Below are 27,024 nucleotides of genomic sequence, written 5' to 3'. Positions count from 1 at the left end.
GCGAAGGAGAAAATAAGAATTTACTCACCGGTAATTCTATTTCTCGTAGTCCGTAGTGGATGCTGGGACTCCGTAAGGACCATGGGGAATAGCGGCTCAGCAGGAGACTGGGCACAACTAAAAGAAAGCTCTAGACTACTGGTGTGCACTGGCTCCTCCCACTATGACCCTCCTCCAGACTTCAGTTAGGATACTGTGCCCGGAAGAGCTGACACAATAAGGAAGGATTTTGAATCCCGGGTAAGACTCATACCAGCCACACCAATCACACTGTATAACTCGTGATACAATACCCAGTTAACAGTATGATAACAACTGAGCCTCTCAACAGATGGCTCAACAATAACCCTTTAGTTAAACAATAACTATATACAAGTATTGCAGACAATCCGCACTTGGGATGGGCGCCCAGCATCCACTACGGACTACGAGAAATAGAATTACCGGTGAGTAAATTCTTATTTTCTCTGACGTCCTAAGTGGATGCTGGGACTCCGTAAGGACCATGGGGATTATACCAAAGCTCCCAAACGGGCGGGAGAGTGCGGATGACTCTGCAGCACCGAATGGGCAAACTCTAGGTCCTCCTCAGCCAGGGTGTCAAACTTGTAGAATTTAGCAAATGTGTTTGACCCCGACCAAGTAGCTGCTCGGCAAAGTTGTAGAGCCGAGACCCCTCGGGCAGCCGCCCAAGAAGAGCCCACCTTCCTCGTGGAATGGGCTTTCACTGATTTAGGATGCGGCAGTCCAGCCGCAGAATGTGCAAGCTGAATCGTACTACAGATCCAGCGAGCAATAGTCTGCTTTGAAGCAGGTGCACCCAACTTGTTGGGCGCATACAGGATAAATAGCGAGTCAGTCTTTCTGACTCCAGCTGTCCTTGAAACATAAATTTTCAGGGCCCTGACTACGTCCAACAACTTGGAAGCCTCCAAGTCTTTAGTAGCCGCAGGCACCACGATAGGTTGGTTCAGATGAAAGGCTGATACCACCTTAGGGAGAAATTGGGGACGAGTCCTCAATTCTGCCCTATCCATATGGAAAATCAGATAAGGACTTTTACATGACAAAGCCGCCAATTCTGATACACGCCTGGCCGAAGCCAAGGCCAACAACATGACCACTTTCCACGTGAGATATTTTAAATCCACGGTTTTGAGTGGCTCAAAAAAATGTGACTTTAGGAAATCCAACACCCCGTTGAGATCCCAAGGTGCCACTGGAGGCACAAAAGGGGGCTGAATATGCAGCACTCCCTTAACAAAAGTTTGAACTTCAGGTAGTGAAGCCAGTTCTCTCTGGAAGAAAATCGATAGAGCCGAAATCTGGACCTTAATGGAACCCAATTTTAGGCCCATAGTCACCCCTGACTGTAGGAAGTGCAGGAAACGGCCCAGCTGAAATTCCTCCGTTGGGGCCTTCCTGGCCTCACACCACGCAACATATTTTCGCCATATGCGGTGATAATGGTTTGCGGTCACTTCTTTCCTAGCTTTAATCAGCGTAGGAATGACTTCCTCCGGAATGCCCTTTTCCTTCAGGATCCGGTGTTCAACCGCCATGCCGTCAAACGCAGCCGCGGTAAGTCTTGGAACAGACAGGGCCCCTGCTGCAGCAGGTCCTGTCTGAGCGGCAGAGGCCATGGGTCCTCTGAGATCATTTCTTGAAGTTCCGGGTACCAAGCTCTTCTTGGCCAATCCAGAACAATGAGTATAGTTCTTACTCCTCTTCTCCTTATTATCCTCAGTACCTTTAGTATGAGAGGAAGAGGAGGGAACACATAAACCGACCGGTACACCCACGGTGTCACTAGAGCGTCCACAGCTATCGCCTGCGGGTCCCTTGACCTGGCGCAATATCTTTCTAGCTTTTTGTTTAGGCGGGACGCCATCATGTCCACCTGTGGCCTTTCCCAACGGTTTACAATCAGTTGGAAGACTTCTGGATGAAGTCCCCACTCTCCCGAGTGGAGGTCGTGCCTGCTGAGGAAGTCTGCTTCCCAGTTGTCCACTCCCGGAATGAACACTGCTGACAGTGCTAACACGTGATTTTCCGCCCATCAGAGAATCCTTGTGGCTTCTGCCATCGCCGTCCTGCTTCTCGTGCTGCCCTGTCGGTTTACATGGGCGACCGCCGTGATGTTGTCTGACTGGATCAGTACCGGCTGGTTTTGAAGCAGGGGTTTTGCCTGACTTAGGGCATTGTAAATGGCCCTCAGTTCCAGAATATTTATGTGTAGGGAAGTCTCCTGACTTGACCATAGTCCTTGGAAGTTTCTTCCCTGTGTGACTGCCCATCAGCCTCGAAGGCTGGCATCCGTGGTCACCAGGACCCAGTCCTGTATGCCGAACCTGCGGCCCTCTTGAAGAGGAGCACTCTGCAGCCACCACAGCAGAGACACCCTGGTCCTTGGAGACAGGGTTATCCGCCGATGCATTTGAAGATGCGATCCGGACCACTTGTCCAACAGGTCCCACTGAAAGGTTCTTGCATGGAACCTGCCGAATGGAATTGCTTCGTAGGAAGCTACCATCTTTCCCAGGATCCACGTGCAGTGATGCACCGACACCTGTTTTGGTTTTAGGAGGCCTGTGACTAGAGATGACAGCTCCTTGGCCTTCTCCTCCGGGAGAAACACTTTTTTCTGTTCTGTGTCCAGAACCATCCCCAGGAACAGTAGACGTGTCGTAGGGACCAGCTGTGACTTTGGAATATTTAGAATCCAGCCGTGCTGTTGTAGCACCTCCTGAGATAGTGCTACCCCGACCAACAACTGCTCCCTGGACCTCGCCTTTATCAGGAGATCGTCCAAATACGGGATAATTAAAACTCACTTCTTTCGAAGGAGTATCATCATCTCTGCCATTACCTTGGTAAAGACCCTCGGAGCCGTGGATAGACCGAACGGCAACGTCTGGAATTGATAATGACAATCCTGTACCACAAATCTGAGGTACTCCTGGTGAGGATGGTAAATGGGGACATGCAGGTAAGCATCCTTGATGTCCAGTGATACCATGTAATCCCCCTCGTCCAGGCTTGCAATAACCGCCCTGAGCGATTCCATTTTGAACTTGAATTTTTTTATATATATGTGTTCAAGGATTTCAAATTTAAAATGGGTCTCACCGAACCGTCCGGTTTCGGTACCACAAACATTGTGGAATAGTAACCCCGTCCTTGTTGAAGTAGGGGCACCTTTACTATCACCTGCTGGGAATACAGCTTGTGAATTGCCTCTATCACTGCCTCCCTGCCTGAGGGAGTTGTTGGCAAGGCAGATTTGAGGAAACGGCGGGGGGGAGACGTCTCGAATTCCAGCTTGTACCCCTGAGATACTACTTGAAAGATCCAGGGGTCCACCCGTGAGCGAGCCCACTGATAGCTGAAATTTTTGAGACGGGCCCCCACCGTACCTGGCTCCGCCTGTGGAGCCCCAGCGTCATGCAGTGGACTTAGAGGAAGCGGGGGAGGACATTTGCTCCTGGGAACTGGCTGTATGCTGCAGCTTTTTCCCTCTACCTCTGCCTCTGGGCAGAAAGGACGCGCCTTTAACCCGCTTGCCTTTCTGGGACCGAAAGGACTGTACCTGATAATACGGTGCTTTCTTCGGCTGTGAGGGAACATGGGGTAAAAATGTTGATTTCCCAGCTGTAGCTGTGAAACGAGGTCCGAAAGACCATCCCCAAACAACTCCTCACCCTTGTAAGGCAAAACTTCCATGTGCCTTTTAGAATCAGCATCACCTGTCCACTGCCGAGTCCACAATCCTCTCCTGGCAGAAATGGACATTGCGTTTATTTTAGATGCCAGCCAGCAAATATCCCTCTGTGCATCTCTCATGTATAAGACTGCGTCTTTAATATGCTCTATGGTTAGCAATATAGTGTCCCTGTCTAAGGTATCAATGTTATCTGACAGGGAATCTGACCACGCAGCTGCAGCACTGCACATCCATGCTGAAGCAATAGCAGGTCTCAGTATAGTACCTGAGTGTGTATATACAGACTTCAGGATAGCCTCCTGCTTTCTATCTGCAGGCTCCTTTAGGGCGGCTGTGTCCGGAGACGGTAGTGCCACCTTTTTTGACAGACGTGTGAGCGCTTTATCCACCCTAGGGGATGTCTCCCAACGTGACCTATCCTCTGGCGGGAAAGGGTACGCCATTAGTAACCTTTTAGAAATTACCAGTTTCTTATCGGGGGAAACCCACGCTTCTTCACACACTTCATTTAATTCATCAGATGGGGGAAAAACCACTGGAAGCTTTTTCTTCCCAAACATAATACCCTTTTTTGTGGTACCTGGGGTAATATCTGAAATGTGCAACACATTTTTCATTGCCGTAATCATGTAACGGGTGGCTCTATTGGAATGTACACTAGTCTCATCGTCGTCGACACTGGAGTCAGTATCCGTGTCGACATCTGTGTCTGCTATCTGAGGTAGTGGGCGTTTTAGGGCCCCTGATGGCTTTTGAGACGCCTGGGCAGGCACGGGCTGAGAAGCCGGCTGTCCCACATCTGCTATGTCGTCAAACCTTTTATGTAAGGAGTTGACACTGTCGCGTAATTCCTTCCACATGTCCATCCACTCAGGTGTCGACCCCGCAGGGGGTGACATCACATTTATCGGCATCTGCTCCGCCTCCACATAAGCCTCCTCATCAAACATGTCGACACAGCCGTACCGACACACCGCACACACACAGGGAATGCTCTGACTGAGGACAGGACCCCACAAAGTCCTTTGGGGAGACAGAGAGAGAGTATGCCAGCACACACCAGAGCGCTATATATACAGGGATTCACACTACCCACAGTGATTTTTCCCCTATAGCTGCTGATATTACACAGATTGCGCCTAAATTTAGTGCCCCCCCTCGCTTTTTTACCCCATGTAGTCTGGAAACTGCAGGGGAGAGCCTGGGGAGTGTCCTTCCAGCGGAGCTGTGAGGGAAAATGGCGCCAGTGTGCTGAGGGAGATAGCCCCGCCCCTTTTATATTATGTGTTTATTTTGCCAGCAAGGTACTATTATTGCAGCCCAGGGTGCCCCCCCCCCCCCCCCAGCGCCCTGCACCCATCAGTGACCGGAGTGTGTGGTGTGCATGGGGAGCAATGGCGCACAGCTTCAGTGCTGTGCGCTACCTTGATGAAGACCGAAGTCTTCCGCCGCCGATTTCCAGGAACGTCTTCTTGCTTCTGGCTCTGTAAGGGGGACGGCGGCGCGGCTCCGGGACCGGACGACCGAGGCTGGGCCTGTGTTCGATCCCTCTGGAGCTAATGGTGTCCAGTAGCCTAGAAGCCCAAGCTAGCTGCAAGCAGGTAGGTTCGCTTCTCTCCCCTTAGTCCCTCGTAGCAGTGAGTCTGTTGCCAGCAGATCTCACTGAAAATAAAAAAACTAAATTATACTTTCTTTTCTAGGAGCTCAGGAGAGCCCCCAGTGTGCATCCAGCTCGGCCGGGCACAAAATTCTAACTGAGGTCTGGAGGAGGGGCATAGAGGGAGGAGCCAGTGCACACCAGGTAGTCCTAAATCTTTCTTAGTTGTGCCCAGTCTCCTGCGGAGCCGCTATTCCCCATGGTCCTTACGGAGTTCCCAGCATCCACTAGGACGTCAGAGAAATGGGCATTGCATTAATTCTAGAGCCCAGCAGGCAAATGTCCCTTTGGGCATCCCGCATATATAAGACGGCGTCTTTTATATGGCCCAGGGTTAGCAAGACAGTATCCCTGTCCAGGGCATCTATGTCCTCTGACAGAGTATCTGTCCATGCTGCTACAGCGCTACACATCCAGGCTGAAGCAATAGCTGGTCTCAGTAGAGTACCAGAGTGTGTATACACTGACTTCAAGATAGCTTCCTGCTTCCTATCCGCAGGATCCTTTAGGGCGGCCGTATCCTGAGACGGCAGGGCCACCTTCTTAGATAAGCGTGTCAGCGCCTTGTCTACCCTAGGGGAGGATTCCCAACGTAACCTGTCCGTTGGCGGGAAAGGGTACGCCAGCAGTAATTTTTTGGAAATCACCACTTTCTTATCAGGGGAACTCCACGCTTCTTCACATAACTCATTTAATTCATGTGACGGGGGAAAAGTCACTGCCTGCTTTTTCTCCCCAAACATATACACCCTCTTGTCAAGGACAGGGTTAACCTCTGAAATGTGCAATACATCTTTCATTGCAATAATCATGTAGCGGATGGCCTTGGTCATCTTAGGCTGTAATTGTGCCTCATCATCGTCGACACTGGAGTCGGACTCCGTGTCGGCATCTGTGTCAACCATCTGAGATAGTGGGCGTTTATGAGACCCTGACGGCCTCTGAGTCGCCCTGGACAGGCCCATCAGGTGTCGGCCCCGACACCACATTTATCCGCACTTGCTCCGCCTCCTCGTAACCCTCCTCATCAAACATGTCGACACAGCCGTACCAACACACAGCAGACACACAGACACACTCTGACTGAGGACAGGACCCCACAAAGGCCTTTGGGGAGACAGAGAGAGAGTATGCCAGCACACACCACAGCGCTATATAACCCAGGGATATCCACTATAATAAGTGATTACCCAATAGCTGCCGATTTTATGTCTTTTGCGCCTAAATTTATGTGCCCCCCGCTCTCTTTTTTACCCTTCTTGTACCTGGATACTGCAGGGGAGAGCCTGGGGAGCGTCTTTCCAGCGGAGCTGTGAAGAGAAAATGGCGCTGGTGTGCTGAGGAAGAAGGCCCCGCCCCCTCAGCGGCGGGCTTCTGTCCCGCTTCTGTGTGAAAAAAATGGCGGGGGTTTTTACATATATACAGTGCCTGACTGTATATATGTATGTTATGCCAAAAAGGTACTTCAATTGCTGCCCAGGGCCCCCCCCCCCCAGCGCCCAGCACCCTACAGTGACCGGAGTGTGAAAGTGTGCTGGGAGCAATGGCGCACAGCTGCGGTGCTGTGCGCTACCTTAAATGAAGACAGGAGTCTTCAGCCGCCGTTTTCGCCGTCTTCAAGCTTCTGTTCTTCTGGCTCTGCAAGGGGGACGGCGGCGCGGCTCCGGGAACGGACGATCGAGGACAGATGCCTGTGTTCGAACCCTCTGGAGCTAATGGTGTCCAGTAGCCAAAGAAGCGCAACCTAGCTGTAGACAGGTAGGTTTGCTTCTCTCCCCTCAGTCCCTCGTAGCAGTGAGTCTGTTGCCAGCAGAAGCTCACTGAAAATAAAAAACCTAACAAATACTTTCTTTTACTAGCAGGCTCAGGAGAGCTCACTAGGAGCACCCAGCTCTGGCCGGGCACAGATTCTAACTGAGGTCTGGAGGAGGGGCATAGAGGGAGGAGCCAGTGCACACCAGATAGTACCTAATCTTTCTTTAGAGTGCCCAGTCTCCTGCGGAGCCCGTCTATTCCCCATGGTCCTTACGGAGTCCCCAGCATCCACTAGGACGTTAGAGAAAATAATATTCCTCACACTCCTCTGACACCTTATCAGGAATTTGCAGAACATCTCTGATAGCCTCTATAAGAGCCTCTATTCCCTGTGACAGAGTAACATCCCCCCTCCAAATCCACCTCACCCTCCTCCATGTCTGACCAGTCAGCATCAGAGTCAGACTGCAGGATATGGGTCAGAGATCATTTTTGCGGACAAATGGGAGGGGATTGAGACGCTGGTTTGGGATTGAGTCTCTATTCATAAACTCATCCACAGTCTTAAGTATTGCGTCTCTTTCTCATTGCGGGATAGCTTTGCAGAAATATTTGAGATCATTCCCTTAATGGAATTTACCCACTTCGGTTCAGCCCGCTATTCTGGGAAGGTGCACTGCCCTGAGTACCCAGTAGTGAGCCCCCTGGTGAAGAGAAAATAGGATTTTGGTACTTACCAGGTAAATCCTTTTCTTTGAATCCATAGGGGGCACTGGAGTACTCTTGGGATATGGACGGCTTCCACAGGAAGTAGGCACTGAATAAATTAATTTTGGAACTATACCTCCCCTCCATATCCCTGAGTACCTCAGTGTTTTTTACTGAGCTGAACAGGAGCGATAGAGAGGTTGACAATGGAGCATTACATATAACATAACTGACAACAATAAAGTTGACCCAACATTACTGACAACTAAACAGTTGACACCATAACTTGTTAATCTGAACCAGTCGGTGAAAGTGTGTTACCATAAGATCTACTGAACCTACCACAAACCAGGTAAACTGCTCTGGGTGGGCGTCCAGTGCCCCCTATGGATTCAAAGAAAAGGATTTACCTGGTAAGTACCAAAATCCTATTTTCTTTTTCATCCACTAGGGGTCACTGGAGTACTCTTGGGACGTACCAAAGTTTCCCCCCGCGGGCGGGAGAGCTGTTTGGCACTTGTAACACTAGGCGGCCAAAGCTAGATGCTGATGCCGCAAACGTATCAAACTTGTAGAGGCGCACAAACGTGTGCACCGAAGACCATGTAGCCGCCCGACAAAGCTGTGTCGTAGAAGCTCCACGACTCGCTGACCATGATGTTCCCACAGCACGTGTGGAATGAGCTGTTATCGATGTAGGCGGCTGTAACCTAGCATGAAGGTAAGCCTGACGTATGGTCACTTTAATCCAACTGGATAAGGTCTGCCTAGAAGCTGGCCAACCCATCTTGGCAGCATCATAGAGAGCAAACAACGTATCCGTCTTACGAACGGTCGACGTTCGGGATACATAAATGCGTAAAGCGCGTACCACATCCAACCTACCAGAGTCTCCTGTTAACATAGGAACTACTATTGGTTGATTGATGTGAAAAGATGACACTACCTTTGGTAGAAAAGCAGAATTCGCTCGGAATTCCGCTCTGTCATCATGAAACACTAAATACGGTGGTTTGCACGACAAAGCACCCAATCTGAAACACGCCTTGCTGACGCTAAGGCTAAAAGAAACATTATTTTCCCAAGTGAGAAATTTAATATCCACTTGTTGTAAGAGTTCATAATAAAAAGACTAAGAAATCTAAAAACCAGATTCAAGTCTTATGGCGCAGTAGGTAGAGTGAATGGAGGCTGAACTCTGAGGACACCCTGCATAAAAGGTGTGAACCGACGGCAATAGGGCCAATCTACTATGAGAATAAATGGACAACTCAGATATCCGCACTTTTAGTGTGGATAAATTCAGACCTCTATCTAACCTAGGCACGCCAAATTCTGTAATAATGAGCTGCCGTAACCGGCTTCCTAGCTCGTAACATGGTTGGAATAACCGATTCTGGAATGTCCTCTCTTCTTAAGAGGGCTGTCTCAACAGCCACCCCGTCAAACGCGGCCGCGCTAAAATCGGGTAAAAGGAATGGACCCTGCTGTAACAGGTCAGAACGTAGTGGGAGCGGCCAAAGACCGACTGCGAGTAGACCGCGGAGATGCGAGAACCAAGCTCTCCGAGGCCAAAGAGGCGTCACTAGTATAACTGTGACGGACTCCCTTTGATCCGTTTTAGCCACAGAGGGAGCAGCGGAAACGGTAAAAATAGATACACGAGACTGTATGGCCACGTGATTGTGAGAGCATCCACCGCCACTGCCTTTGGATCTCTCATTCTGGACACGACCTGGGGCGTTTGATGATTGTGGCGAGATGCCATCAGGTCCACCTGCGGGTAACTCCACTTCTGGACCAGCATGTGAAATACTTCTGGATTTAATGCCCATTCTCCTGGATGAAAATTCAGACGGCTGAGATAATCCGCCTCCCAGTTGTCCACTACCGGAATGACTACTGCCGACAATATCATTTGGTGATACTCGGCCCAATAGAGGATTCAAGCTACAGATGTGACAACTTACATCTTCGCATTTTTTTTTTTTTTTTTTTACAAATTTGGCACAACATGCAAAACACAGCTAAACTGTTTTTCATGAAAAGCGAGTGGATGAATTTTAAAATTTTTGTTTGCCATAAAAGAATATGTATAAAGTAACATATTAAGGAAGCAAATTTAAGAAAAAAACACAAGACATGACTAAATCTTCGAGTATATAGCATGCAAAACTGTGCCATACATGACGGGATATAGCAAAGATGTATGTGGACACATCTGTACTTCCCGCATTGCCATACGGCTTTTCGTTCCTCCTTGTTTGTTGATGTATGCGACTGCTGTCGCATTGTCTGACTGCACCTGAACAGCCTGAGCCTGCAGCCTGTGCACTACTTGTCATAGCGCATTGTAAATTGCCCGGAGTTCCAGGACATTTATAGACAGCAATCTTTCGTGATCCGCCCAGAGACCCTGGAGCTGATAATTTTGAACTACAGCTCCCCAACCTCTGAGACTTGCGTTCGCCGTGAGAATTATCCAATTCCAGGCACCGAACCGTTACCCTGCGGTTAGATTCTGTACTTTGAGCCACCAGAGTAGAGACTCTCTGGCCCTTGGAGACAACCTCACTTCTGCAGTAAATCTGCAGATGCGAGCCCACTACTGTGCGAACACTTCCAATTGAAAAGGACGTGAGTGAAGTCCTCCGAACTGAAGCGCTTCGAAAGCCGCCACCATTGTGTCTAATAGGCGAATGCACAAGTGAACCGAGACTGTGCGTGGCTTGAGCACTAATTGTACCAGATGACGAATTACCTGTACTTTCTGTTCGGGTATGTAAGTTCTTTGATTTACCGTATTGAGAATCATACCTAGGAATTGAAGCCGTTGAGACGGAATCAATCAGGAATTCGCGTAGACAATGGTAGGAAATCAGATTTTTCCTCCCCAAATGGTCTGCGATCTATCTCGTTTGGAATCGGACTCCGCCTGTTAGGAACGTAGCCAAAGTGGACGTTATGCGCTACTAGCGAAGCTGAAAACGCAAGAACCAACTGCCAACGTCCAAAGAAGCTGTAGGCAGCAAGAAGTGTAAGGTGGTCTTTATTTAGGGCAAACCTGAACTGGAATGCCCTGCCACTACAGCCTTGTTACCTCATCCCCTACCAAAGCAGGGCGAAGCAACAGCCCTACTGCTGTGTAGGGTATACTCCGATATGTAGTAAAACACCCAATAATTGCAACTGTCTCTGATTGGAAATTGTTCAGCCTTCGCTGAGAACCTGACGTACTGGCCTGGTGCTATGAGGGCTGGCGGCAAATCGACCGCAACAATGTAACTGAAACTGTCTGCTTTACGCAGAGTACTAACCACTATACGATCACGGCAACTTAAACGAGCCAGGTAGGAGACGACCTACAATCCTGTTATCCATAGTCAGATGCGTTATACATTGCGCCACTGGCCCAGATTCGTATTTGTCCGACACACTGTGTGACCGACTTTGCAGCGAAGCTGCTTGTTTGATTATGGGGTATATGCAATTGCGGTCGAATTCGCGGCAATTATCGCCGTTTTTTAATTCGACCAAATTCGCCAGGTGAATCCCGGCAGGTGCCTGCCGGGATTCACCATATTCAATGAAAAACGGATTCGCCAGAATCGCGGGCGAAAATCGGCCGATTTGGCGGATTTTGCCGCGATTTTAAAAAACGGGAAAAAAACGTGAAAAACCCGGAAAAAAAATGGCGTGGGGTCCCCCCTCCAAAGCATAACCAGCCTCGGGCTCTTTGAGCTGGTCCTGGTTCTAAAAATGCAGGGGAAAAATTGGCCAGGGATCCCCCGTATTTTTAAAACCAGCACCGGGCTCTGCGCCTGATGCTGGTGCCAAAAATACGGGGGACAAAAAGAGTAGGGGTCCCCCGTATTTTTAACACCAGCATCGGGCTCCACTAGCTGGACAGATAATGCCACAGCCGGGGGTCACTTTTATGCCGTGCCCTGCGGCCGTGGCATCAAATATCCAACTAGTCACCCCTGGCCGGGGTACCCTGGGGGAGTGGGGACCCCTTCAATCAAGGGGTCCCCCCCCCCAGCCACCCAAGGGCCAGGGGTGAAGCCCGAGGCTGTCCCCCCCCCATCCAATGGGCTGCGGATGGGGGGGCTGATAGCCTTTGTGATAATAAAAAGATATTGTTTTTTCCATTAGTACTACAAGTCCCAGCAAGCCTCCCCCGCAAGCTGGTACTTGGAGAACCACAAGTACCAGCATGCGGGAGAAAAACGGGCCCGCTGGTACCTGTAGTACTACTGGAAAAAAAATACCAAAATAAAAACAGGACACAGACACCGTGACTTGTACAACTTTATTACATACTGCCGACACACACATACTTACCTATGTTGACACGCCGACTGCCACGGTCGCCGACGATCAGAGGGTACCTGTGAAAAAATTATACTCACCTTCCAGCGTCCAGAGGTACATCCACGTCCAGAGGTAAATCCACGTTCTTGGCAAAAAAACAAACCGAACACCGATCCATACCGGACTAGAAAGGGGTCCAATGTTTTCACATCAGACCCCTTTCTCCCGAATGCCGGGACATCACGTGACTCCTGTCACTGACGTCCCTTCAGCCAATCAGGAAGCGCTACTTCCGTGGCGCTCACCTGATTGGCTGTCCGCTGTCTGTACTGTGACAGCGCATCGCAAAGCCGCTCCATTACTTTCAATGGTGGGAACTTTGCGGGTAGCGGTGGGGTCACCCGCCGGTCAGCCGCTGACCGGCGGGTGACCTCACCGCTAGCCGCTAAGTTCCCACCATTGAATATAATGGAGGGAGCTGTGCGATGCGCTGTCACAGTGCAGACAGCGCTCAGCCAATCAGGTGAGCGCAACGAAGTTGCGCTTCCTGATTGGCTTAGAGACCTGTCAGTGACAGCTGTCACTGACAGGTCTCATTCGTGGAAAGGTGTCCCATGTGTCAGCATGGGACCCCTTTCAGTCCGTTTTTGGTGCGGGTATTTGCGTTTTCTTATTTTGCCAAGTCCGTGGATTTATCTCTGGACCATGGTTGAGGTGAGTATTTTGAACTTTTCTTTACAGGTATCCGTGGATTCTACATGGAGAAGAGGACCGATGTCGGCGTGTGAACATAGGTAAGTATGTGTGTGTCGACGTATGAAATAAAGTTTTACTGTCGACGGTGTGTGTGTCCTGTTTTTATTTGGGTATTTTTTTCCCAGTAGTACTACAGGTACCAGCGGGCCCGTTTTTCTCCCGCATGCTGGTACTTGTGGTTCTCCAAGTACCAGCTTGCGGGGGAGGCTTGCTGGGACTTGTAGTACTATTGGAAAAAACAATATCTTTTTATTATCACAAAGGCTATCAGCCCCCCCATCCGCAGCCCATTGGATGGGGGGGGGGCAGCCTCGGGCTTCACCCCTGGCCCTTGGGTGGCTGGGGGGGGGGGGGGGACCCCTTGATTGAAGGGGTCCCCACTCCCCCAGGGTACCCCGGCCAGGGGTGACTAGTTGGATATTTGATGCCACGGCCGCAGGGCACGGCATAAAAGTGACCCCCGGCTGTGGCATTATCTGTCCAGCTAGTGGAGCCCGATGCTGGTGTTAAAAATACGGGGGACCCCTACTCTTTTTGTCCCCCGTATTTTTGGCACCAGCACCAGGCGCAGAGCCCGGTGCTGGTTTTAAAAATACGGGGGATCCCCTGTCAATTTTCCCCCCGCATTTTTAGAACCAGGACCAGCTCAATGAGCCCGAGGCTGGTTATGCTTTGGAGGGGGGACCCCACGCCATTTTTTTTTATGATTTTACCCTTCCAGCATAAAAAAAAAAAAAAAAAAAAAAAAATAATAATAATATTTTAAAAAATATATAAATAATATTTGTGCCTCCCAAAAAAAAAAAAAAAAAAGTACCTAATCCCTTCTAATATAAATAGATCTGCTATTCCCAAAAAAAAAAACACCAAAAAAAACATGTTTAAAATTTTTTTATTTGTTTTCACCCTCCAAAGTGTGGCGGATTGAAAATGACGAATTTGCTGTCTAAAAGCACTGCTGTCGAATTTCAAAACTTGAATTGAATATGCTTTGGTCGAATTGCAGCACTTGTATCATTGCAGAAAAGTCGAATTTGCAAAAATTCGAATTTCAAAAAGTCGAATTTTGAAAGTCCGTTTTTTGGTCGGAAAGCACTGGATTGCATAGGGGAATTTTTTTTTTTGGTCGAAAATGACCCGAAATTCGACAATTTCGGGAATTCGACCACAATTGCATATACCCCTATGCCTTAGACTTAGTGATCATGTACTCCAACCAGTAAGTACACCACGGAAGTAACGTGTGTATAAACCTGCATTACCGTGCATGTGGTTACCAGCAATAGTGAATCTTCCTGTAGAGTCATGCTGTACAAAACAATTAATAAATTAAACTCCTAACAACACCCCTCTCCTCCAGAGTCTAAGTGTTGTAGGGCAGCAACTTCCGAGAAAGAACCAGGAAGTAACATTAAAAGCAAAAAATGGTCCTACCATGGCTTTTTTTTTTTTTTTTTTTTTAAACACCTGTTAAACCAGGATCTGAACCAGTGTCCATGCAAACACAATGTTCACTGTGGCCGGAAACCTAACCACTTGGCTACAGAGCCACCTGTAAAACAATAAGCAAAGCTGCTGCAGGTGTGGCCATGTTTGCAGTGCTCAACAGATACTGTTAATAAGCACTGAGTGCTGACCAATTATTCTTGCTTACTGCAAAATAGATTTTTTTAATGTCAGCATATTATATATATATATATATATATATACACACACACACACACACACACACACATACATCCAACAATGTATATTCACACATATTCAGACTTTAATAAATATATATATATATATATATATATATATATGTATATGCATACATACACACTATATATATATATATACACATATACACCTATCCTGATACACAGGTATAACACATTTTTACAAGTCTGAAACTAAATGTGACCTCACACAGGCTTAAAACCTGAGATGACTGCTGCTTGACCACAGCTTAGTTAATGGGCCCTTCTAGTGGCCGGCGCCGGGAGCGCGCTCTGGAGAGCTATCCTGACTGTAAAACCTATGGTAGGTTTATATTGATAGTGTAAGCCCAAACTGAGCTATTTTTAACAGTTTAAACTAGCATGTATCACTGGTAGTACACTGGTGATACCTGTGATACATGTATGTAGGTGATCACTGGTGATACATGTGATACATGTATGTAGGTGATCACTGGTGATACATGATACTAGCATGTATCACTGGTAGTTGGATCACCAGATTCCCCCAGATGGCAAAACAGTATGCAACCCTTGCTTAGCTTCCAAGCTCAGATGAGTTTGTCCAGTGTGGTGTGGCTGTAGATTAAAAAATACCTACAGCACCTTGTACTCCCAGGTGGCTAATCAGGCCCAACCCTGCTTAGCTTCCAAGCTCAGATGAGTTTGGGCGTATCCAGTGTGGTGTGGCTGTAGATTAAAAATACCTACAGCACCTTGTACTCCCAGGTGGCTAATCAGGCCCAACACTGCTTAGCTTCCAAAATCAGATGAGATTGGGCGTATCCAGTGTGGTGTGGCCAAGTGATTTAAGCCAAAGCTGCTGCAGGTGAGACCTGAACTCATACTGCTCCACAGATACTGTTTTATAAGCACCATGTGCTGACCAAATGTTATAACATATCTTACTTTACAACAATGAACAAAGCCAGTATTTGGCTGCCACAACCATGATTCAGATTTGCAGTCTTTAGGATAATATCATTATAAACAGTTATGATATAAATAATTATGTATATCCATGTTTTAGACATGGCAAGGAAACTGCTTATTAGTAATTGCTGGTGTCTTACTCATGCAGACAGACAATACAAAAACAAAACAAAACAAAAACAAAGACAGACAACTTGCATGACTCAGTAATTATAGCACTAAGTTGTCTCTATAAATATATATCTGGCCAAGTGCAGTGCACGCCAGCCATATGCCTGCTCCCAAATTCCCCTTAACACCCCTGCGCCTTCAATGGAGGAGAGATGTACACAGGAAATTCTGGAAATACAACAGGAAACATGGTTAATCTTGTTTTAACAAAGACTTCATAGCCTATTGTAATACATATGCAGCGCTGCTGTATTCCCTTATCAATAAGAGTTGAATCATGAGATTTTATCCAGTGACCCTGACATTTCTGTGTGCAGGGAACATCACTGTGGCAGCAAAGTTACTCACTATAAGAAACCTGCCTTTTGACTCTCATTTGTGTGCCCCCCCATGCTCCGTATACCGTTCTCTATACACAGAGCCGGGCTATGGTGGAGAGGGAGCCCAAAGCGGCATCGAGGGCCTGGGCCACACACACACACATACACACAGTATCCCACACAGTGGGGCGGCAGCGTGAGCTGACCGCCCCGTTCAACATACCTGGACCCTGTGGTGAGGGCTATGACGGGCCTTCTCTGTAAGTTCCGTCCAGCCTTTACTGCAGGTTTTAGTCCTGCACATGGTAGTGAGGGAGCTCTTTTTAGAGAGGTCCGACAACCACAGCTGCTAAAGCAGCCTTCACTATCCCTGACCCACCTATTGGAAAGGAGGATGGGATGTGGTAAATCGTTGAAAAAAGAAAAACTTAGAAAAAATCCAATGAAATGTGGACCTCTGTGGCAGCAAAGCCACAAGCCTACTAACTGCGTCGAGCACAGAAAAAACACTGAGGTACTCAGGGATATGGAGGGGAGGTATAGTTCCAAAATTAATTTATTCAGTGCCTACTTCCTGTGGAAGCCGTCCATATCCCAAGAGTACTCCAGTGACCCCTAGTGGATGAAAAAGAAACACTCCACTGTACAAGAAACACACTCTTTGCCTGACATAATGTAAATATGACGGCACACACACACACAGGAAAAGGTTAAGCACAATTAACCCACAAAGAGCCCTTCAGGGAGACACAGAGTTATTTGGAGCCAGCCCCCACCGCGCCCTTATCGCTAATGCCTAGCTTAGCTGGGTCACAGGGGACTTAGTACACTAATAATCGCTCCCCTCCCCCCGCTATGACCCCCTGATACCGCTGAGGTAATCTGGAGTCTCTCCGGAATAGCTGCGCATCCCTGTCAGTCAGCGTCTGTGTCCACTGCAGAGGGAAAATGGCGCAGGTGAGCTGCTGGATCCGCTCATAGTGAAGGCCCCTCCCCTTCAATGGTGCGCAGTCTTCCCGCTTTTTTTTATACTGGCTGAGGTAATCTGGTGCTTAAAATGGAGAGAAAACTATTTTAAGGCTATTTTTGACAGTGTGAGTACTGTGTACAGTGTACTGAGATGCAGCTGTGTACTGTTTCTGGAGACGCATTCCGCCCCGGGTTAAAAGCCGTGCGTCTCGGTACCCATAATGGCTGGCGACCCGCTAGTCGGGACGCCGGCTTAGTACTCACCACTCTTCTTTCTTCTGGCTCTGTTAGGGGTAGCGGCGCGCTGCGGGATTGTACTCTCGCCGTGGTGGGGCTTGCGAATAGGTCCCTCATGAGCTCAGTGTCCTGTCAGCGGGGAACGGGACCATTAACCCTTCAAGAGGTCGGGCCGTTCCCCCCCCTAAAGTCCCACGAAGCAGGTAGGCTGGTGACAACCAGCCCAACCTGAAAATAACAAATATATAAAAAAAAATTGCAGAAAACTCTTCAGGAGCTTCCACAAGCATGACCGGCTCCTCCGGGCACATTTTCTAAACAGAGTCTGGTAGGAGGGGCATAGAGGGAGGAGCCAGCCCACACTATCAAATTCTTAAAGTGCCCATGGCTCCTAGTGGACCAATCTATACCCCATGGTACTAAATGGAACACCCCGTATCCTCTAGGACGTAAGAGAAAATAAGATTTTAAACCTACCGGTAAATCTATTTCTCCTAGTCCATAGAGGATGCTGGGGACTCCGTAAGGACCATGAGGTATAGACGGGCTCCGCAGGAGATAGGGCACCTAAAAAGAACTTTGACTATGGGTGTGCACTGGCTCCTCCCTCTATGCCCCTCCTCCAGACCTCAGTTAGAGAACTGTGCCCAGAGGAGATGGACAATACAAGGCAGGATTTAGCAATCCAAGGGCAAGATTCATACCAGCCCAAACCAATCATACCATGTAACCTGGAACATACATAACCAGTTAACAGTATGAACAAAAAACAACAGTAACGGTCCAAGACCGATGTCAACTGTAACATAACCCTTATGTAAGCAACAACTACATACAAGTCTTGCAGAGTTTCCGCACTGGGACGGGCGCCCAGCATCCTCTACGGACTAGGAGAAATAGATTTACTGGTAGGTTTAAAATCTTATTTTCTCTTACGTCCTAGAGGATGCTGGAGACTCCGTAAGGACCATGGGGTTTATACCAAAGCATCCAATCGGGCGGGAGAGTGCGGACGACTCTGCAGCACCGACTGAGCAAACGGTAGGTCCTCATCAGCCAGGGTATCAAACTTGTAGAATTTAGCAAAAGTGTTTGACCCCGACCACGTCGCCGCTCGGCAAAGTTGTAAAGCCGAGACGCCTCGGGCAGCCGCCCAAGAAGAGCCCACCTTCCTAGTGGAATGGGCCTTAACCGAATTTGGTACCGGCAATCCAGCCGTAGAGTGAGCCTGCTGAATCGTATTACAGATCCAGCGAGCAATAGTCTGCTTTGAAGCAGGAGCGCCAATCTTATTGGCCGCATACAGGACAAACAGAGCCTCTGTTTTCCTAATTCTAGCCGTCCTGGCTACATAAATTTTTAAGGCCCTGACTACGTCCAGGGATCTGGAATACTCCAGGTCACCGGTAGCCACAGGCACCACTATAGGTTGATTCATATGGAACGACAAAACGACTTTAGGCAAAAATTGCGGACGTGTCCTCAATTCAGCTCGATCCACATGAAAAATCAAGTAGGGGCTCTTGTGTGATAGAGCCGCCAATTCTGACACTCGCCTTGCTGATGCTAAGGCCAACAACATTACCACCTTCCAGGTAAGAAATTTCAACTCAACCTTGTTAAGCGGTTCAAACCAGTGTGATTTTAGGAACTGCAACACAATGTTCAGGTCCCATGGTGCCACTGGAGGCACAAAAGGGGGCTGGATGTGCAGCACTCCCTTTACGAACGTCTGGACTTCTGGAAGAGAAGCCAATTCCTTCTGAAAGAAAATCGTGAGGGCCGAAATCTGTACCTTAACCGAGCCTAATTTCAGGCCCATATTCACTCCTGTCTGTAGGAAATGGAGAAGACGACCCAAATGAAAATCTTCCGTAGGTGCATTCTTGGTCTCACACCAAGACACATACTTTCGCCAGAAACGGTGATAATGTTTTATTGTCACCTCCTTCCTAGCCTTTATTAAAGTAGGGATGACCTCTTCCGGAATCCCCTTTTTTGCTAGAATTCGCCGTTCAACCGCCATGCCGTCAAACGTAACCGCGGTAAGTCTTGAAATACACAGGGCCCCTGCTGCAACAGGTCTTCCCTCAGAGGAAGAGGCCAGGGGTCTCCTGTGAGCATCTCTTGTAGTTCCGAGTACCAAGCCCTTCGAGGCCAGTCTGGGACGAGTATCGTCTGTACTCTTCTTCGTCTTATGATCCTCAACACTTTCGTGATGAGATAAAGAGGAGGGAACACGTAGACCGATTCGAATACCCACGGTGTTACCAGTGCGTCTACTGCTACTGCCTGAGGGTCCCGAGACCTGGCGCAATACCTCCGAAGTTTTTTGTTGAGGCGTGACGCCATCATGTCTATTTGAGGAGTTCCCCAAAGACGTGTTACGTCTGCAAAGACTTCTTGATGAAGTCCCCACTCTCCTGGATGGAGATCGTGTCTGCTGAGGAAATCTGCTTCCCAGTTGTCCACTCCCGGAATGAAGACAGCCGACAGAGCGCTTACATGATTTTCCGCCCAGCGAAGGATCCTTGTGGCTTCCGCCATCGCGACTCTGCTTCTTGTCCCGCCTTGGCGGTTCACATGAGCCACTGCTGTGACATTGTCTGATTGAATCAGAACCGGAAGGTTTCGAAGAAAACTCTCCGCTTGTCGAAGGCCGTTGTAAATGGCCCTAAGTTCCAACACATTGATGTGTAGACAGGACTCCTGGTCTGACCAAAGACCCTGAAAAGTCTTTCCCTGTGTGACCGCTCCCCATCCTCGGAGGCTCGCGTCCGTGGTAACCAGGATCCAGTCCTGAATCCCGAACCGGCGACCCTCCAGCAGGTGAGCACTTTGCAACCACCACAGGAGGGACACTCTGGTTCCTGAGTACAGAGTTATTCTCCGATGTAAATGCAGATGGGACCCGGACCACTTGTCCAGAAGGTCCCATTGAAAAGTCCTTGCATGGAACCTTCCGAAGGGAATGGCCTCGTAGGCCGCCACCATTTTCCCCAGAACTCGAGTGCATTGGTGAACTGACACCCTTTTTGGTTTTAGCAGGTCTCTGACCATGTTCTGGATTATCTTGGGCTTTCTCTATTGGGAGGAAGACCTTCATTTGTTCCGTATCCAGTATCATACCTAGGAACGGTAGTCGAGTTGTCGGGATCAACTGTGACTTCGGTAAATTTAGAATCCAACCGTGTTGCTGAAGCACTCTCAGAGAGAGCGCCACACTGCTCAGCAATTTCTCTCTTGACCTCGCTTTTATCAGGAGATCGTCCAAGTATGGGATAATTGTGACTCCAAGCTTGCGCAGGACCACCATCATTTCCGCCATTATCTTGGTGAAAATCCTCGGGGCCGTGGAAAGTCCAAACGGCAACGTCTGAAATTGGTAATGACAATCCTGTACAGCGAATCTCAGGTATTCCTGATGGGGGGCATATATGGGGACATGAAGGTACGCATCCTTTATGTCCAGACACCATAAACTCCCCCTCCTACAAGTTGGCTATTATTGCTCTGAGAGATTCCATTTTGAATTTGAATCTTTTTATGTACAGGTTTAGGGATTTCAGATTCAAAATCGGTCTGACCGTACCGTCCGGTTTCGGGACCACAAATAGGGTTGAATAGTAACCTCCTCCCCCTGCTGGTGCAGGGGAACCTTGATTATCACTTGCTGTATACACAGCGTTTGAATTGCAACTAACACTACATCCCTTTCCGATGTGGAAGCTGGTAGGGCCGATTTGAAAAATCAGCGCGGGGGCACCTCCTCGAATTCCAATTTGTAACCCTGGGAAACTATTTCCAACACCCAGGGATTCAGGTCCGAACTGACCCAGGCCTGACTGAAAAGTCGAAGACGTGCCCCCACCGGTGCGGACTCCCTCTTGGGAGTCCCAGCGTCATACTGTTAGTTTTGGAGCAGCCGGGGAGGACTTTTGTTCCTGGGCACATGACGAAGCAGGTGCTCTCTTGCCTCTGCCCTTACCTCTGGTGAGGAAAGAGGATCCCCGACCTCTTTTGGACTTGTGCGACCGAAAGGACTGCATCTGATAGGGTGTTGCTTTCTTTTGCTGTTGGGGAATATATGGTAAAAAATTTGATTTACCTGCTGTAGCTGTGGAAACCAGGTCCGTCAGCCCATCCCCAAACAATACATCACCCTTATAGGGTAGTACTACCATATGTTTTTTGGAATCCGCATCACCCGTCCATTGGCGAGTCCATAAGGATCTTCTCGCTGAGATAGACATGGCATTGGCCCTAGACGCTAGCAAACCAATGTCCCTTTGAGCATCCCTCATAAATAAGACTGCGTCTTTTATATGGGCTAGAGTTAGGAATATAGTATCCTTATCCGTAGTATCAAATTGATCTGTCAGCTCATCTGTCCAAGCTGCAATTGCGCTACACACCCATGCCGACGCAATCGTCGGTCTTAACACAGCACCCGTATGAGAATAAATACCCTATAAGGTAGTTTCTTGCCTGCGATCTGCAGGGTCCTTAAGGGCCGCTGTGTCAGGAGACGGTAGCGCCACTTTCTTGGGCAAGCGCGTCAGGGCCTTGTCTACAGTGGGGGATGATTCCCAAATCTCCCTGTCCTGCTTAGGGAAAGCGTATGCCATAAAAATTCTTTTGGGGATCTGCGGGCTCTTATCCGGAGTCTCCCAAGCTTTTGCAAAGAACTCATTTAATTCACGAGATGTGGGAAAATTAATAATCTGTTTCTTTTCCTTAAACATGTGTACCCTTGTGTCGGGGACTGAGGGTTCATCCACAATATGCAACACATCCCTTATTGCCACAATCATACACTGAATGGTTTTAGTCACCCTAGGGTGCAATTTTACTTCGTCATAGTCGACACTGGAATCAGAATCCGTGTCGGTAGTAGTGTCTTGTGTTAAGGGACGCTTTTGAGACCCCGACGGGCCCTGTGAGTCAGTCCAATCTGAGGATTGACCGCCTGATGTCCCCCCTAAACCAGCCTTATCAAGCCTTTTATGTAAAGATGCCACACTTGCATGCAACGTATGCCACATGTCCATCCAATCTGGAGTCGGCACAACCGACGGGGACACACCACTCATTTGCTCCACCTCCTCCTTGGAGAAGCCTTCAGACATGTCGACACACACGTACCGACACCCCACACACACAGGGAGTTACCTATAAGGGGACAAAACCCCAACCAGGCCCTTAGGAGAGACAGAGAGAGAGAGAGAGAGAGAGAGAGTATGCCAGCACACACCCAGCGCTTAAAAACACTGGAATATATGACCAGACAGCGCTGTTATATGTATATAATTGTAATCTCCACTCACTGCGTCGCCAAAGTGCCCCCTCCTCTTTTTTACAGCCTGTGAAGCTCAGCAGGGGAGAGAACAGGGAGCCAGCGTTTCCTCATGCAGTCTCTGTGGAGAAAATGGCGCTGGTTAGTGCTGAGGATCAAGCCCCGCCCACCCGACGGCGCGCTTCGGTCCCATCAACTTTCTATAGAAAAATGGCGGGGGTTTCCGGATTTACTGTGCCACAGCCTAATCCATGCTTATCAATGCCAAATATGAGGAATATTGCTGCCCAGGGCGCCCCCCCCTGCGCCCTGCACCCTCCAGTGCCTGTGTGTGTGACTGGGAGCAATGGCGCGCAGCTTACCTCATGAAGATCTGATGTCTTCTGCCGCCTGATGTCTTCTTTGCCTTCTCATACTCACCCGGCTTCTATCTTCGGCATCTGTGAGGAGGACGGCGGCGCGGCTCCGGGACGAACCCCAGGTGAGACCTGTGTTCCGACTCCCTCTGGAGCTAATGGTGTCCAGTAGCCTTAGAAGCAGTGCCCAACGTAACAAGCCAGCTCTGCTTCTCTCTCCTCGGTCCCACGATGCAGGGAGCCTTTTGCCAACAGGACTCCCTGAAAATAAAAAACCTAACAAAATTCTTTTTCCATAGAAAACTCTGGAGAGCTCTCTGCAGTGCACCCATTCTCCTCTGGGCACAAGATCTAACTGAGGTCTGGAGGAGGGGCATAGAGGGAGGAGCCAGTGCACACCCATAGTCAAAGTTATTTTTAGGTGCCCTATTTCCTGCGGAGCCCGTCTATACCCCATGGTCCTTACAGAGTCCCCAGCATTCTCTAGGACGTAAGAGAAATATTGTATTAAATGACCTCGAGGCTGTGTGTATAAGGTGTATATGAAACATAAATGAATTGTGTGAATGTACACACACACTTTGTTTAATACACAAAGTTATTAAAAATATTGGCTAAAATTACCTTCAGGCTGTGTGTATAAGGTGTATATGAAACATAAATGCATTTTGTGCTTAGACTTACGCCCCATCACCATGATATCTCATTATGGTATGTAAGTATTCAAAAATACGGAAAAATCTAATATCCAAAATACTTCTGGTCCCAAGCATTTTGGATAAGGGATACTCAACCTGTACTATGTTGTCCTGCGCAGAAAGAGTCCCTCTGTTACAAAGCAGTTGTGGGCTAGAAAGGCAGTTCTAATGAAATAAACCCTATAACAGTGGTTTTCAAACTGTGTGCTGTCACACCCTGGGGTGCCTCAGGACGCTTGCATGGGTGCCCTGGGTTGGTGGTCAAGGACCTATTCAAACTATTTATGGTCAATGTAATAGCCAGTGCTGATCTCTGACAATCATAAAATATGTGGACAAACATAAGCAAATCCTGTTCCTCACCACACAATTGAACCTGTGGTTGACAGATACCCCTTTCAGATCTCCAATGCCGGATCCCACCCGGGAATTGGAAACCTGTCCTTCCAAGGTGGGATCCGGCATTGGAGCCTCTGTGCTGGCTTCCCGGGCCGGCAATATGCCAGGACAGTTGCCACAGTGGCGGTGCCGGCAGCGGGGGCAGGGGTGGAAGCGGTGCTGGGAGATGAGCTCATCTCCCAGTTCCACCTCTCCCTATGTTGTAAATGAGTCCCATCAACCCGGTAATCCGTTTACGCTGCCACTGACCCGGTATTCAACCCGGGAATAACCCTTATTACCTGGGTTTAAATACCGGGTCAGGCGACCCAGGAATTCTCCAGGGCCCCTTTCACATCGCACACTGACCCGTGTCGTCCCGGCAATATGCTGGGTCGATACTGGGTTATTACTGCAATGTGAAAGGGGTATTATAAATACAATTTACTTAATTTAATATCTCTTTTTAAATTTCTTAATAAGAAAATTTTGGCCTAGGAGTGCCGTAGAAACAATTCTGATACTCTAAGGTGCTGTGATTCAAAGTAGTTTGGGAAGGCAACTGTAAAAAAAATGTCCACAACAGATGGACACACAAGTCGCTGAGCTACACACTAAACAGATATTTGGAGAAAAAAAAAATCTTTAATAAACACTTACTTTCTGATACAAAACTAGGATATTGAATAACACTCTATGTAAGGCAACATGTAGAAACAGGAGGGTTGTGGATCATTAGATAGACAGTGTCTAGGTCGACAATATTTAGGTCGACAGTCACTAGGTCGACAGTGTCAGAAGGTCAACATGTTTTAGGTCAACAGGTCAGAAGGTCGTCATAAGTTTTTTTTGTTTTGTTTTTTGTGTCATTTTCTTCGTAGAGTGACCGGCAACCCCAATTAGTGCACCGTGTCCCCTCGCATTCAGGCAAGGTGCTTCGCTCGGCACAGATTACCGCTCCCATCGTAGTCCACGTGGATCGTTAAGTATGAAAAAGTTAAAAATAAAAGTTGTTCCCCCCAAAAAACTCATGTCGACCTTTTGACCTGTCGACCTAGAACATGTCGACCTTCTGACCATGTCAACCTAGTGACTGTCGACCTATAGTGGTTGACCTAAACATTGTCGAGCTAGACACTGTCGATCTTCAGACCGGATCCCAAACAGGAGCATGGATCATTGTTGGTAGTTCAAGCTGGGTCATTCTGTGTCAAATCAACAAACTAATTTTACCTCGCCAGCTCAGATTTTGATAAAATTTTGTATATGGAGAGTATATATGTAGTCTAAAGGTGGCCATACACCTGAAGATTTATTGTCCAATCTGGTTTGTTGGAATGAAAACCTGGTAATGAATGGGAGCAACTTACAATCGTTCAGATAAATTGGTTAAATCAAAATAACCAATCAAATTGGTTAAATCAAATATCTGTTGTGTATAACAAGAAATGGTGGCTTGCATATGTGATGGACAAGAATGAAGATGAATTATAAGTAACCTTCCTTCATTCAGCTGGACTTTCACCATCATTCTTCTATTCTAATGGGTATGGGTAGTTGGATATACAAAACTATGGTCGACAGTCATCAGGTCGACCATGGAAGGTCGACATGCATTAGGTCGGCAGGGACAATAGGTCGCCATGGTCATTAGGTCGACAGGTCAAAAGGTCACCATGGTTTTTTTTAAATACTGCTTTTGGCGTCATTTTCTTTCGTAAAGTGACGGGGAACCGCAATTAGTACCCCGCTTCGCTCGCCATGCTTCGGGCAAGGTTACCGTTCCAATCGTAGTCCACGTGGATCGTTAAGTATGAAAAAAATCCAAAAAATTATTTATTTATTTTTAAAAACTCATGTCGACTTAATGACCATGTTGACCTATTGACCATGTCGGCCTAATGCATGTTGAGCTTCAGTGGTTGACCTAATGACTGTCGACCTAAGCTGTGTCGAACTAATGACCGTATCCCCCTCTAACAGATGTCTTATGCAAAGTCGACCCTATAACTCCAACTGGAAGAATTTATGTCATGTTTCCTTATGACACTTTAAAAACCGCTGAGGCATTGTCAAGCTACCTTCAGCTAACATTGCTGACTGACTAATACAATGTCAAGTATTTTCATTCAACTGGATTTATATACCGTAATTAAACTAATGAAGCGATCAAATCTATTATTACCTATTACTACTTGTAATTTTTAACTATGAACCCATTGTCCTCCCACCTTTTAAATTTTGACAGACATTTAACATTATTTAGCATGGCCAAATAGCAAAATTGTAGCAGGGCATGCTGGGATGTGTAGTTCAACAACAGCTGAAGTGTCAAAAGTTCCCCATCACTGGTATAGACTATTTCATGAATTTGACGAACTTTTTGGTTGACATACTTTTTGAGATAATCATGATCAAAAATTTCCGTTTGAATTTGGAAAAAGTTTTTCCTCACAAAGCCAACTGCATTGTATATAATAGGAAAGGGCATATAAAACACAGATAAAATTATGCCACTCCCACCTCTCTAGTTTAGGGGCAAATTCAGGTTGGATCGCAGTGTGCGATCCAACCGGAATTTTGCTGAAAAGATGCGGGCGCATCCTGTGCATGCGTCCGCATTTTCTGCGGGGGATGCCGAATAAAATGAGGTCATCTTTGCCTGTCAATGAGGCAGAGGCAGGCACGGGGCGGGGGAAAGGGTGGGGGGCGGCAACATTCTGTTTCCAGGGAGGATATGGAGCGTTGCGGGGGCGGTGCGTCGTGAACGGGGGTGGACGAACAGAGGGTGTCATGGAGCGTGATCACAGCGGCTGCATGACATCACACGCAGCCGCTACGATCAGGAAACTGTAGGTGAGTCTCCTGCGGCCGCAGCTAAGCTGCGCCGACAGGAGGTTCACACAGTTTTCTGCTAACAAGCACAAATTGCAAACGCTTCGCAATTTCTGCTTGTTCAGCATGAGGAGGCTCTGTTCAGCATGATGGGCGGCCTTGCACAGCAATGGGCGGCCCCCCAGCATGCGAT

At 48.1% G+C, this 27,024-nt stretch overlaps 1 protein-coding gene across 5 annotated transcripts in view; it reads right to left on the bottom strand.

The window, feature by feature from the left end:
• Positions 1–27,024, bottom strand: part of SRFBP1 (serum response factor binding protein 1) — a 376,852-nt gene that overhangs the window by 277,947 nt on the left and 71,881 nt on the right. Inside the window, exon 1 of one of the 5 annotated variants that reach the window (XM_063964200.1) lies at positions 16,286–16,434. The exons of the other annotated variants lie outside the window; for them this stretch is intronic. Coding sequence (XP_063820270.1) covers positions 16,286–16,366 — 81 coding nt within the window. The 5' untranslated portion in view covers positions 16,367–16,434. Of the gene's footprint in view, positions 1–16,285; positions 16,435–27,024 lie in introns of those variants that run through there. 5 annotated transcript variants of the gene reach the window in all.

Source organism: Pseudophryne corroboree, chromosome 1, assembly GCF_028390025.1.
Source record: "Pseudophryne corroboree isolate aPseCor3 chromosome 1, aPseCor3.hap2, whole genome shotgun sequence".
NCBI classification, from domain to species: domain Eukaryota; kingdom Metazoa; phylum Chordata; class Amphibia; order Anura; family Myobatrachidae; genus Pseudophryne; species Pseudophryne corroboree.
This window is presented reverse-complemented; position numbering and strand designations above follow the sequence as displayed.